Source organism: Neoarius graeffei, chromosome 4, assembly GCF_027579695.1.
Source record: "Neoarius graeffei isolate fNeoGra1 chromosome 4, fNeoGra1.pri, whole genome shotgun sequence".
Classification (NCBI taxonomy): Eukaryota; Metazoa; Chordata; class Actinopteri; order Siluriformes; family Ariidae; genus Neoarius; species Neoarius graeffei.
Window position 1 is genome coordinate 8,116,402 of NC_083572.1, and position 14,723 is coordinate 8,131,124.

Genomic DNA, 14,723 nt, shown 5'->3' on the forward strand with positions numbered 1-14,723 from the left:
GCTACAACGGAATGGTTTAGATCAAAGAATATTCATGTGTTAGAATGGCCCAGTCAAAGTCCAGACTTAAATCCCACTGAGCATCTGTGGCAAGACTTGAAAATTGCTGTTCACAGACGCTCTCCATCCAATCTGGCTGAGCTTGAGCTATTTTGCAAAGAATGGGCAAAAATTTCAGTGTCTAGATGCGCAAAGCTGGTAGAGACATACCACAAAAGACTTGCAGCTGTAATTGCAGCAAAAGGTGGCTCTACAAAGTATTGACGCAGGGGGGCTGAATACTAATGCACATCACATTTATCAGATTTCTATTTGTTTAAAATTTTGAAGACCATTTATCATTTTCGTTTCACTTCACAATTATGTGCTACTCTGTGTTGGTCTATCACATAAAATCTCAATACAAAACTTTTAAGTTTGTGGTTGTAAGGTGGAAAAATGTGAGAAAGTTCAAGGGGTATGAATACTTTTTCAAGGCACTGTATCACAGTGTGAAATGTGGCAGAGTTGGAAAAAAAAATTGGAAGAACAGACAAAACACGGGCAAGCATTTTATCAGGATCCAGAAGCTGTTCAGAGATACAAAACAGGTTGGAGGAGGTTTTAAAGGGACAGGCATGTACGAGCAAGTTAGCAGATGACTTGTATCACATTCTGAGAGGAAGATGCAAACATTAATACACTTAACACTAATATACAGGATTTGACTATTTTTATTATATGATAACGAAGGTAGTGTAAAACCTAGAACGCGGAATGTTTTGTCACAAAAAATGAATTAGTTGTTCAGAATGTCTTTTGCGGGCGGCACGGTGGTGTAGTGGTTAGCGCTGTCGCCTCACACCAAGAAGGTCCTGGGTTCGAGCCCCGGGGCCGGCGAGGGCCTTTCTGTGCGGAGTTTGCATGTTCTCCCCGTGTCCGCGTGGGTTTCCTCCGGGTGCTCCGGTTTCCCCCACAGTCCAAAGACATGCAGGTTAGGTTAACTGGTGACTCTAAATTGACCGTAGGTGTGAATGTGAGTGTGAATGGTTGTCTGTGTCTGTGTGCCAGCCCTGTGATGACCTGGCGACTTGTCCAGGGTGTACCCCGCCTTTCGCCCATAGTCAGCTGGGATAGGCTCCAGCTTGCCTGCGACCCTGTAGAAGGATAAAGCGGCTAGAGATAATGAGATGAGAATGAGAATGTCTTTTGCATTCAACCACATTTATTGTGGTCAAGACAACAGCACAGGACCAAACCAAACAGCACAGGACCAAACCAAACAGTGAATAGAATTTAAAAAAAAGCAGCATGGAGATTATCAGTAAAGGTCATCATGATCAGTACAACCTGATATTCCAGTTTTTATAGTGTGTGATGAGTCACATTTGAGTTTGTACTTTGTACATATTGACTCTGTAGATCAGGGCTCTACACTAACTTTTTTTTTTCAGGCACACACGTGCTCCTACTGTAAATTAAAAATTTTAGGAGCACAGGGAAAAAAAATGGGGGCACAAGCACAAGTAGGTTTTCATTTTAAAGGTTTATTGCAGCACAAACCTTTGACACACCAACACACAAAACGCAAAATTCAATTGAGAATGAATGAATGAACGAATGAATGAACAAACAAATGAATAACGAACAACTGAATGAATGAACAAACAGTAGCTAAACAGAGAGCAGAGCTCAGCAGAGCTAACAACATCATCAAGGACAGCTCCCACCCTGGCTCTGAGTTCTTTGACTTGCTGCCCTCAGGCAGGCGTTACAGGTGCATCAAAGCAAGGACCAACAGACTCAAAAACAGTTTTTTCCCACAGGCCATAACCACCTTGAACAATTAGCCTTTTTCACATTACGTCACTTGCAGGGGAACTCGTATCCGTTTTCAGCCTTTTGAATGGAAGAAGAGGTATATGGCGGCAGCATATGTTAACAAAACTGTGTCATTATAATAATAATAATAAAGTTCAACTTATATAGCGCCTTTCAAGAAACCCAAGGACGCTTTACAATTATAGACAAAGAAAAAAATAACAATAATAAAAAATAAATGAATAAATAATAAAAAATAAAAAGTCCACCAAGTAGGGGTCAGGATGTAATTCCAGTGGTGTAGCAGCCACAGTCCCACCAAAAGGCGCATGAAAACGAGTCCCACATCTCCAGCACAGCCGCCGTGATGCCGTCAGCCACATCGCTCAAACACCATGCCGTGGATCCACAAAGCGAGCAGAGACGCTCCGCCACGCAGAGCGCTGGTGTGTCCCAAACCGCCTGCACAGCCGCCGTGACGCCACCGAGCAACATCGCTCGGAACATCACGCCAAGCATTAAAGCGCAGAGCGCTGGACAACCACGGATGTTAAATGAGCAGCGAGCTCACTGCAGTCCACAGCTGGGAGCGCAGGCATCACCCACAGCGAACCAAGGCCTAGAGGGAACCAACGCCCAAAACTGGGTCCGGAGCTACACCACAACTGGCGGACAAAACACTCAAACATCAAACTACACAAACACACAGGGAAAAAAAATAAAATGAAAATTGATAAAGAAATAAAATAAAAAAAGCTCTGGTTCACAGATAAGATTGATAATAATATCGCGCATTGTTGTTTATCATTACGTATTGTTAGCGGCCATTCCAGTCACCTATCTGCCTTGTTTTGGAAAGGAAGTTTACTGACTTTCTATGGTTGCTACTTGTTAGCCAGCAGATTAGCATGCCGCCTCTTCTTCCATTCAAAAGGCTGAAAACGGATGTGAGGTTCTTCTGCGAGTGATGTAATGTGAAAAGGCTAATTACATGCACTGACTGATGCCACTTCCGGCAGGTGCAACAATGCACCAACAAGGACCAAAAAGGACAATATTCTCACACTTACCTGATACAGTGCAATACTTATTACAGTGCAACCTCACAGAGCAACTTTTTACTTTTTATAGCTTTTGTATATTTTATATTTATATTTCTACACTTTTACATCCATACCCAATACAATGCAATACCAAATGCAGTGCAATATCCTGAGTTTTGTAGCTGAACTGAGTTTCTATAACTAATGTGCAATTAACATCTGCAACTCAACACGCCCAGTTGTGTGTGTATATATATATATATATATATATATTCTTTGTTTTTCTGCTGTGTTGTGACATGCACCATTTGTATATACTGTATATTATTTGTTTTTCTGCTGTGTTGTATGTTCCCATCTAAATGTTTGCACTGGGGTGTGCGCTTTCCATCTCATTATATAATTTTCCCGCACCTTCTCCCGTCGTTCTAGCTTTCTTCACTACACTTTCTTCCAAGTCCGTTCTTTTATTCTTGTTTCCACCATCATTGCTTTTAAAAAAACGCCGTTGTTCTCTGCATAGCGAATATATTTCTCAGCTCAGTCCGAACCAGCTCTCAGTTATCTCTCCATTGAATGATCTGATGAATCCCTAAAAAGCACTTTTCCCACCTAGTGCCACACCCACTACATGCAACCGTGGGAAAGAGGGGCAATCACAGAAAGATGTGGCAGAACGGCAAAAAAAAAGTAACTTTTTCACTATATTAGGTAGGCTATCCAGCACTGGATTTACATACTTTTGCAGTTTAACGTTTGATACATTTTAGAATGTTAAACTCGTCGCGTCTGTGCTCAGTGCTTTCCTAAATTGTCGGCCGCAAGAAGCCCTCGCACGAATGCGCGTGGTTTTTTTTCGTCGTTCGCATGCTGAAAAATTTGCTCGCAAATGCGAGTGAAACGTGCGCACTGTAGAGCCCTGCTGTAGATCAGTCATGGTGGTTTTTCCACAGAGGTGCAGATAGTTCTGAGAAATGGCCATGTACTCAAGTGAACGCTTCGATAAGCATGTCCATTTGTCACTGATTTTAATATCTGGACGAACACCTTTTTTTTTTTGGTTCCAGGTGGAGCACAAGCGCCTGTACGGGCCGATCTGGCGCTCACGGTTCGGGCCGTTTGACATTATAAACGTGGCGACGGCAGAGCTCATCTCCCAGGTGATCCGTCAGGAGGGAAGATACCCAGTACGCACTATGCTTCCGCACTGGAAAGAGTACTTCGATATGAAGGCTCAAGCGTACGGGCTCCATGTTCAGTGAGTCTCTTTCAGCACTCAGATCCTCATTCTTCAAGAATGATCGTTTGATAAGATCTCCTATCTTTTCTTTGAGTGTTGTTTTCAGTACACCGCTTCTGTTCCCAACAGCACCGGTGAGAAGTGGTACCGACTGCGTAGTGTTCTGAATCCAAAGATGCTCAAGTTGCAAGAAGCATCAGCGTATGCCCCAGTCATTCACGACGTGGTGTCGGACCTGCTGCAGAGAGTGGAGCGAGTGCGCTTGCGCAGCCAGGACGAGAGCACCGTGTGCGACCTCTCCTCTGAACTCTACAAGTTCGGCTTTGAAGGTCAGAGACTGAAGGTGGAGTCAGTGAAAGAGTTCTTAGGAATAAAGTTCAGAAAACGAACGTGGTCAAATCTCAGGTGTTAAAATTCGGTGTACAGTTTTGTGAGAAGTCGGTATTCTTCAGTCTACACTGTGTACGTTGTTTTTCATCCTTTAAAGCCTTCATAATATAAGTAAGGATTAAAACATAAGTGATTGAGAATGCAATATATGTAATATTAACTGGAGTAATAATTTCCTGAAGAGTGCCAATAGTTATGGAATTAAATGTCTATATCTCTCGCCATCTCTCTAGGCATTTCTTCCATCCTGTTTGAAACACGTTTGGGCTGTTTACAGGAGGAAATTCCAACAGAAACACTCCGCTTTATTGCAGCAGCTAATAATATGTTAACACACTCCGAGACCGTATTGTTTTTCCCTGGCTGGACTCGGAAAATATTTCCTTTCTGGAAGCAGTTCATCCAAGCCTGGGATGATCTCTACGATGTAGGTATGCTGGATGACGTCTCTAAGGCTAAAGAGAGCTCTTTGTTTTGTATTTACACCCACATCTATCTTATTTATTTATTTATTTATTTATTTATTTGAATTGGTTATGTAACCCAGGTGAAAATAGCTTATAAGTTAATAATTAGTTGAATAAATTAGAATAAATATTGAGCAGAATTTAATCATTTTACAAATTCATATTAGTGATAAAAACAATGTTGAAATCAGAGTAATAAGATTAAAAGTAGTATTTCATCTTGTTTGTGAACTATTTTGTCAGTTAGCTTAATAGTACGGTAGCTTTTAAGAAATTGTAGATCCAGCCAATCAGAATGCTTGAAGCGGTTTTCTGCGAAAAAAGACAACAGGACTGAACGAGAACGAGAGATGGAAGGTCATGCTGACGAGTTAAACCAGGGGAAGGGGGAAGTCATGGGGAAGTCATTTAGGGGAAGTCATGGCCTAATGGTTAGAGAAACAGCTTTGGGACCAAAAGGTTGCTGGTTCGATTCCCCAGACTAGCAGGATTGACTTAAGTGCCCTTGAGCAAGGCACCTAACCCCCAACCGCTCCGGCAAGAGTGGTGGCGTACCTTGTGTCTATGTTGTGTACCAAAGAAAAACTGATGTAGCTGCAGTCTTTTTAGTTGAAAATTACAAGTATTTCCTCTTGTGTTAATAATTCGCCATGTCAAAACAAGCAAAACTTTCCTCCTTCTTTCGATGTGAAGAGAGGTAAGCAATTTATTATATATTTTTTTCATCAAAGTTGCGGGCGGCACGGTGGTGTAGTGGTTAGCGCTGTCGCCTCACAGCAAGAAGGTCCTGGGTTCGAGCCCCGGGGCCGGCGAGGGCCTTTCTGTGCGGAGTTTGCATGTTCTCCCCGTGTCCGCGTGGGTTTCCTCCGGGTGCTCCGGTTTCCCCCACAGTCCAAAGACATGCAGGTTAGGTTAACTGGTGACTCTAAATTGAGCGTAGGTGTGAATGTGAGTGTGAATGGTTGTCTGTGTCTATGTGTCAGCCCTGTGATGACCTGGCGACTTGTCCAGGGTGTACCCCGCCTTTCGCCCGTAGTCAGCTGGGATAGGCTCCAGCTTGCCTGCGACCCTGTAGAAGGATAAAGCGGCTAGAGATAATGAGATGAGATCAAAGTTGCATTTTGTGGTTTCGAAGTTAAGTTTTAGTGCCGTTTCTAGAACACAACATCAAGAAACAGCAATAATGGAAGAGCCGGTTTCTAAGCTACCTAAAACTAGCAATGGGAATTATTTTTTGTTACATAATGCACTCAGACTGCCAGTCAGTGTGTGGACCCCCCCGAACCCCCCGGACCCCTGATTTACATGAGAAATTTGGTATTCATTGGTGTGTTTAAATTTACAGACAATACGAACTAATGTAAAGATTTGGCTTCAACTCACATAAATCTGAATTGGAAATGTTTAGCTCACTTTAGTTTCTACAAACGCACAACTCTGCTAAAAGATTGATAAACGAGGCTCAATGTCCCCAACATTGAAACCTGAAAGCTTTAGAAACTCTCACAGACGTTTACTTTTTAACAGTACTGTTTTGGGATTTTGCTGAGTTTACCTTCAACTGTCTGATTTTTTTTTTTCAAAATAATGAACTTTGTAGCCAGGAACGTCACCGTGTTTTCTAAATGCACTCCTGAAAATTACTCGTTAACGAGGGGAATTCAATTTGATATTTTTGACATGTTAATCATTACTGTACATGAAAGAAAAAGGCTTAAGTTATAACTTGTTTTAGTGAAAATAAGTACTAAAATGCACTAGAATGCAGGGTTTTGCGTGGTGGTGTTAAAATATTTTCGGGGGACGTTGCCCCTCCCCCAATCTTAGTTTGACTTTCAAAAGTTCAGGGTTTTTTTTTTCTTTGCTCCACTCTCATCTCTAAAAGTAATACTTGATTCCATGATTCTAAAATAGGCCTATGTTGAATTGATAATCTGTATGTTGAGTTGATAAGATAAATAGTTAAAACCCAATAACTTGCTGCTTAAACAATTAAAATTGGGAACTGATTAAGAACCTATGATGGATAAAGACTAAAATTAGGATTGAAACTGAGCTCAAATTAGATATTGAAACCAAATAGGTTTAAGTCAATTGAATAATAAGAAACTTTATTATTTTCCCCTAACTGATTGATTGCATTTATATGCAAAAGGTGTGTGTGTGTGTGTGTGTGTGTAGTTCGTTACATTTGTAAATGTATTGTCTAGTGCCAATTTATAATTGCAATTACCCAATTACTTCTACTCTTTTTTTTGATAAACAAGCCAGCATTTAAACTAACTTTTGGTCTGAGGTGTGTTTTTATTATTTAACCATTTATAACTGCTTTCCCTTCGAACCTAGTAACTGGTCCATAAGCATCTTGCGTATAGTAAGTGCTACAGTTAGCGTTTCTAGAAAGTTGGTTCAAAACACTGATTTCGTCACTCTGAGACATTTACTACCAGACATTTATTCAAGAACTAAAACCTGCTATGATGTAAGACATGGTACGTTTTAACGTGTCGCCTTAACATGCTGTATTTCAGCACGGAACTTGATTGACAGGAAGGTCCATCAGATAGAGGAGCAGGTGCAGCGTGGAGAGAAGATCGAGGGCATGTACCTTACATACCTGTTATCAAGCAAAAAGCTCTCCCTGGCAGAGATTTATATCACTATCACTGAACTGTTGCTTGGAGGAGTTGACACGGTGAGTGTGCGCTTGTGGGTGATGTTTATTTACCAACATTATCCTGAGTAACAGGATAGGGTAATGATCAGTGACAGCATAGTGTGATTCAGCCCAGTGTGAAGTCCTGTGTTTTTATAAAATTTTGTTTTATTCTATCCACATTCACTGGATATGAGCAATCGTGCACTCTGATTGATTGGCTACTCTATTACTAGGATATCAGCTCATATACGAGGAATGGAAAAAACAAAATGGCGGAGCATGTTGCTCAACCAACCGAGGATGAAATAAAAACTCGACTCGAAAACAAAACCCCAAAAATGCAAAAAAAATATAAAAAAGTATATATATATATATATACAACCCCGATTCCAAAAAAGTTGGGACAAAGTACAAATTGTAAATAAAAACGGAATGCAATAATTTACAAATCTCAGAAACTGATATTGTATTCACAATAGAACATGGACAACATATCAAATGTCAAAAGTGAGACAATTTGAAATTTCATGCCAAATATTGGCTCATTTGAAATTTCATGACAGCAACACATCTCAAAAAAGTTGGGACAGGGGCAATAAGAGGCTGGAAAAGTTAAAGGTACAAAAAAGGAACAGCTGGAGGACCAAATTGCAACTCAATTGGCAATAGGTCATTAACATGACTGGGTATAAAAAGAGCATCTTGGAGTGGCAGAGGCTCTCAGAAGTAAAGATGGGAAGAGGATCACCGATCTCCCTAATTCTGCGCCGACAAATAGTGGAGCAATATCAGAAAGGAGTTCGACAGTGTAAAATTGCAAAGAGTTTGAACATATCATCATCTACAGTGCATAATATCATCAAAAGATTCAGAGAATCTGGAAGAATCTCTGTGCGTAAGGGTCAAGGCCGGAAAACCATACTGGGTGCCCGTGATCTTCGGGCCCTTAGACGGCACTGCATCACATACAGGCATGCTTCTGTATTGGAAATCACAAAATGGGCTCAGGAATATTTCCAGAGAGCATTTCACCGTGAATACAATTCACCGTGCTATCCGCCGTTGCCAGCTAAAACTCTATAGTTCGGGGGTGTCGTGGCTCAGGTGGATAAGGTGCCATACCATAAATCCGGGGACCCGGGTTCGATTCCGACCCGAGGTCATTTCCCGATCCTTCCCCATCTCTCTCTCCCACTCATTTCCTGTCTCTACACTGTCCTATCCAATAAAGGTGAAAAAAGCCCCACCCAAAAAAATATCTAAAAACGCTATAGTTCAAAGAAGCAGCCGCATCTAAACATGATCCAGAAGTGCAGATGTCTTCTCTGGGCCAAGGCTCATTTAAAATGGACTGTGGCAAAGTGGAAAACTGTTCTGTGGTCAGACGAATCAAAATTTGAAGTTCTTTATGGAAATCAGGGACGCCGTGTCATTCGGACTAAAGAGGAGAAGGACGCCCCGAGTTGTTATCGGCGCTCAGTTCAGAAGCCTGCATCTCTGATGGTATAGGGTTGCATTAGTGCATGTCACATGGGCAGCTTACACATCTGGAAAGACACCATCAATGCTGAAAGGTATATCCAGGTTCTAGAGCAACATATGCTCCCATTCAGACGACGTCTCTTTCAGGGAAGAACTTGCATTTTCCAACGGGACAATGCCAAACCACATACTGCATCAATTACAGCATCATGGCTGCGTAGAAGAAGGGTCCGGGTACTGAACTGGCCAGCCTGCAGTCCAGATCTTTCACCCATAGAAAACATTTGGCACATCATAAAACGGAAGATATGACAAAAAAGACCTAAGACAGTTGAGCAACTAGAATCCTACATTAGACAAGAATGGGTTAACATTCCTATCCCTAAACTTGAGCAACTTGTCTCCTCAGCCCCCAGATGTTTACAGACTGTTGTAAAGAGAAAAGGGGATGTCTCACAGTGATATATATATATATATATATATATATATATATATATATATATATATATATATATATATATACATACACACACACACACACACACACACACATATATATATATATATATATATATATATATATATATATATATAAATAAATAAAATATGGCATGAAAGTATTTGATGGTAAGAACATATATTTTTTAATTTTTAAGAATTATCACATTTTTCACAAATTGCTCCTGTCATTTCACCGGTTGGTTTACATTCTAAGCGGAAATAATTTTGTCAGACACTATTTATCGAATTTGCAAAAAATGTTCTGTTTCTCAAAATCCAGTGAATGTGGATGGAATAAAGGTTATTCCACTCAATCTTGTCGTACACGGATTATAGACAGCTCGGTGCTACGCGCCTCATCAGCTATCAGCTCATGTGCAACTTGATTTTGTGGAATAACTGTTAATTATTTTTCTTATACCACAGTGATTTACCAACGATTGCACTTTTTAAAAAATTATACATTCCTTTTTTCTCTTTTTTGCTCAATTCCAGCTTGTCATGTTACTGAGAAACAGGAAAATGCAAACTCCTCTGTCCTGAAAACTTTCCCATGGTGAAAGTTTTACTGTTACAAAGTGTTGACACTGGAGACTCCTTCAATAAACGTTAAATAATCATCTTCGTATTTTCTGGTTTCTCTGTCACATGACTTAAATTACTCGTTTAGACACTTAAGTGGAGCATCAAGCGGCAAAGTAACATAACGCAAATGAACTAACGTTTTACACACTTCAACAGCAATAAGTAGGGCATTTCTTTCTTTGTGCTGTCACATAAGAATAAAGCACTTTGCGTTGTACTGTTATTGAAAACTATTCAATGGCACGGTGGTGTGATGCCACTTGAGGTCAATCGGAGTTATGGTTTTCCGATAATGGCGCAACCCAGGGCAGGAACTTCACGAGGGCCATGGCCCTTGTGCCCTCTCAATTTGGCCTTCTGCCCTTGGAAAAAAATATCTGCCATAAGGCCACAGTAGCCTTGATGCCTTGCGCTTTTGCAGTCTGCCTCATGACTGCCAATAGGCTTTAACATCACCTGCATCTATTGAGAAAAAAATACGTCTTTTGATGACATTCTGGATTCTTATTGGGCAACTCATCAGTGGTGGATCGGACTCGAGCCTGGCATGAACCGCTCCGACATGCTATAATGACACCAATCTATCACCAGCCAACCAAGAGACTTAATCAAACGCATCCCCCGCCCACTTGTGTCCGCGTCTGAGACGTTGAATTTTCACAGAAGGAGGGAAGAAGTTGACTCAGGCAAGACTGTGTGATAAATTAATGAACGAATAAGAGAGGAATTTCAACATATAGAGCTTAAGTTTGTTACCGTTAAATAAGCATTGCTTGTACAGTAACGTTATGTCGTTACAACGTTGACCCACTTTTAACGTGCCGAGTACCGACTGTAGCCGGTAACAAATGCTAATTAGCTTGCTGTCAAGTTTTTCCTTTGTCGAGCTTTAAGCGTAAGGTCATGGATGTTACTACTGCTTGTTCCTGCCGTAATATGATACGTGATATATGCTGTTGTCTGGTCATAGCCACTTTTTTAATCTATGCAGTTAGCATTGTTTTGTTACTAGTATTGTATGTTTCTTTTTGCTGTTTAACCGAAGTGTAACTGCTGCCATCTTGACGAGATCACCATCGCAAGAGATTTTGTCATTATTTTTGGTATCATTACAACATTTACTTTTATTCATTTTCATATACAGTCTAGTGTATGTTCCATTTACAGTCAAACATTTTGATGTACTCCAGGCTCAATTTTGATTAATCAAAAATCTGCGTAGTAGTAGTACAGTCTGAAGACGCTCTTGCACATTCGATGTCAGCTGAACAAAAATTATGGGAGGATATACAGTGGGGCAAAAAAGTATTTAGTCAGCCACCAATTGTGCAAGTTCTCCCACTTAAAAAGATGAGAGAGGCCTGTAATTTTCATCATAGGTACACTTCAACTATGAGAGACAGAATGGGGGGAAAGAATCCAGGAAATCACATTGTAGGATTTTTAATGAATTAATTGGTAAATTCCTCAGTAAAATAAGTATTTGGTCGCCTACAAACAAGCAAGATTTCTGGCTCTCACAGACCTGTAACTTCTTCTTTAAGAGGCTCCTCTGTCCTCCACTCGTTACCTGTATTAATGGCACCTGTTTGAACTCGTTATCAGTATAAAAGACACCTGTCCACAACCTCAAACAGTCAAACTCCAAACTCCACTATGGCCAAGACCAAAGAGCTGTCAAAGGACACCAGAAACAAAATTGTAGACCTGCACCAGGCTGGGAAGACTGAATCTGCAATCTGTAAGCAACTTGGTGTGAAGAAATCAACTGTGGGAGCAATTATTAGAAAATGGAAGACATACAAGACCACTGATAATCTCCCTCGATCTGGGGCTCCACGCAAGATCTCACCCCGTGGGGTCAAAATGATCACAAGAATGGTGAGCAAAAATCCCAAAACCACACGGGGGGACCTAGTGAATGACCTGCAGAGAGCTGGGACCAAAATAACAAAGGCTACCATCAGTAACACACTACGCCGCCAGGGACTCAAATCCTGCAGTGCCAGACGTGTCCCCCTACTTAAGCCAGTACATGTCCAGGCCCGTCTGAAGTTTGCTAGAGAGCATTTGGATGATCCAGAAGAGGATTGGGAGAATGCCATATGGTCAGATGAAACAAAAATAGAACTTTTTGGTAAAAACTCAACTTGTCGTGTTTAGAAGAGAAAGAATGCTGAGTTGCATCCAAAGAACAGCATACCTACTGTGAAGCATGGGGGTGGCAACATCATGCTTTGGGGCTGTTTTTCTGCAAAGGGACCAGGACGACTGATCCATGTAAAGGAAAGAATGAATGGGGCCATGTATCGTGAGATTTTCAGTGAAAACCTCCTTCCATCAGCAAGGGCATTGAAGATGAAACGTAGCTGGGTCTTTCAGCAGAACAATGATCCCAAATACACCACCCAGGCAACGAAGGAGTGGCTTCGTAAGAAGCATTTCAAGGTCCTGGAGTGGCCTAGCCAGTCTCCAGATCTCAACCCCATAGAAAATCTTTGGAGGGAGTTGAAAGTCCGTGTTGCCCAGCGACAGCCCCCAAACATCACTGCTCTAGAGGAGATCTGCATGGAGGAATGGGCCAAAATACCAGCAACAGTGCGTGAAAACCTTGTGAAGACTTACAGAAAATGTTTGACCTCTGTCATTGCCAACAAAGGGTATATAACAAAGTATTGAGATGAACTTTTGTTATTGACCAAATACTTATTTTCCACCATAATTTGCAAATAAATTCTTTAAAAATCAGACAATGTGATTTTCTGGATTTTTTCTCCTCATTCTGTCTCTCATAGTTGAAGTGTACCTATGATGAAAATTACAGGCCTCTCTCATCTTTTTAAGTGGGAGAACTTGCACAATTGGTGACTGACTAAATACTTTATTGCCCCACTGTAGGTTTAATAAGTTTTACAATTTTTGAAGTGAGTGATGGATTGATAAGTTTAGACGTGTTCAATATTTTCTTATCTTCAGACATAATAGTGCAGGGGTCGGCAACCTTTTTGCCATGTAGTGCCAATTAGAAATTTTCTTGTTAGTTAGTGTGCCATTCAAATAGGTGTTGTTAACTATGTGTAATTAGACACCACACATTTTAGACGGATATGGATATTTAATGCATTGAGCAAATGTAAAACACCATTGCACTTGTTTTATGCCATTAACCTCACACACAAGGTTTAAGAACACCCCCCCCCCCCCCACACACACACACACACACACACACATTGGATAACAACATTGCAAGCAGCTTATTACAAATTCACAAAATAACATCCAAAATCTTTCAGTCGGTAACAGGCCCAAGTTATTCACAATAAAGACGTAGCAGCCTAATGGAAATGGAACTGATGAATAATAAAACTACAGAAAAAAAAATTAAATAATGAGTGTCAGAGAACATTGACAAGTAGCCTACATAAAGTGGCTTGACAATAAACTGCAAATTTGAAGTAGCCTTGTTACAAAATAAATGTTTTGCCTATCAGTCAATGTGATCCCTGGCCCTGCTTCCCCTTACTTAGCTCCAAGATGTGGGGATGGTAATTGGGCACTTTGAGTTGGACGCATGCTTCCGAATGGCCCGTTGTCAGAGGACTTCAGGAGGGGCAAAGTGCATTCTTCATGTGCGAAAATATCTGTTCACACAGATATGTTGATCCGAACACTGACAATAAAGCCGGTGCGATATTGCGAAGACAGTTGAACTTTTCGGGTAAAGATGCCCAGCAGGATTCACTGGCTTTAAACAGCAGAGCTCCTCTCTCACAGTCACATCACAATATCTTGCCATCACTGCCAAACGTGCCACATCATTCACATCTACGCTTTCGTCACGCGCAATGCTAAATACCGCTGCATCTTTTATGCCAGTTGTTTGCTGCACCCTTACGTTTTCTGCCATTTCACCAATTCGTCGCTCAACAGTTCTGGCTGATACGGGCATGTCTTTTATTCTTGATTTTATTGTCTCTTTATTTAGCAGCCCCTCAAAAAGACTATCCGAGCCGGAGAGAAAGGCCTCCTTAATGTATTCACCATCTGTGAATGGCTTTCCATGTTTAGCTATGCCGTGAGAAATTATATAGCTAGCTTCAGTGGCATTGTTTTTAGCTGAGGTAAAGACTGTTAAAGTGTGGGCTTGCTTCCCATATCCGCACACTGCGCGTGAGAGTGATTTGTCCCTATCTGCCTGATCTTTGAAATTCTTTTCGTGCTTTGCCTCCAAATGACGTTTAACACTGGATGTTCGACACACAACACTTTCGAAACACAACGTGCACACAGCACGGTCCCTCTGAGAAACGAACCCATATTCTTTGGTCCACAAGGAGAGGAAAGCCCGGACTGTCGGCTTCTTTGCCATCTTGGCGCAACTGCTGCATCAAGTGGGCCCGTCTCGTGAGAAATATGGGGAGGGGGAAGTGTTGCCAGATTGGGCGGTTTTAAGTGGATTTTGGTGGGTTTTGAACATATTTTGGGCTGGAAACCGTCAGCAGTATCTGGCAACACTGGGAGGGGGGGGGCGCTATATTGTTGTGTAGTCATGTTAA

General features: G+C 41.3%; 1 protein-coding gene across 1 annotated transcript in view; it reads left to right on the forward strand.

Annotated features, from left to right (window-relative positions):
- The window catches only part of LOC132884811 (sterol 26-hydroxylase, mitochondrial), a 77,263-nt gene that overhangs the window by 43,707 nt on the left and 18,833 nt on the right, over positions 1-14,723 (forward strand). Inside the window, exons 4-7 of the mRNA XM_060918791.1 lie at positions 3,911-4,101; positions 4,213-4,412; positions 4,707-4,904; positions 7,472-7,635. Of these exons, the coding sequence (XP_060774774.1) occupies positions 3,911-4,101; positions 4,213-4,412; positions 4,707-4,904; positions 7,472-7,635 (753 nt within the window). The remainder of the gene's footprint in view (positions 1-3,910; positions 4,102-4,212; positions 4,413-4,706; positions 4,905-7,471; positions 7,636-14,723) is intronic.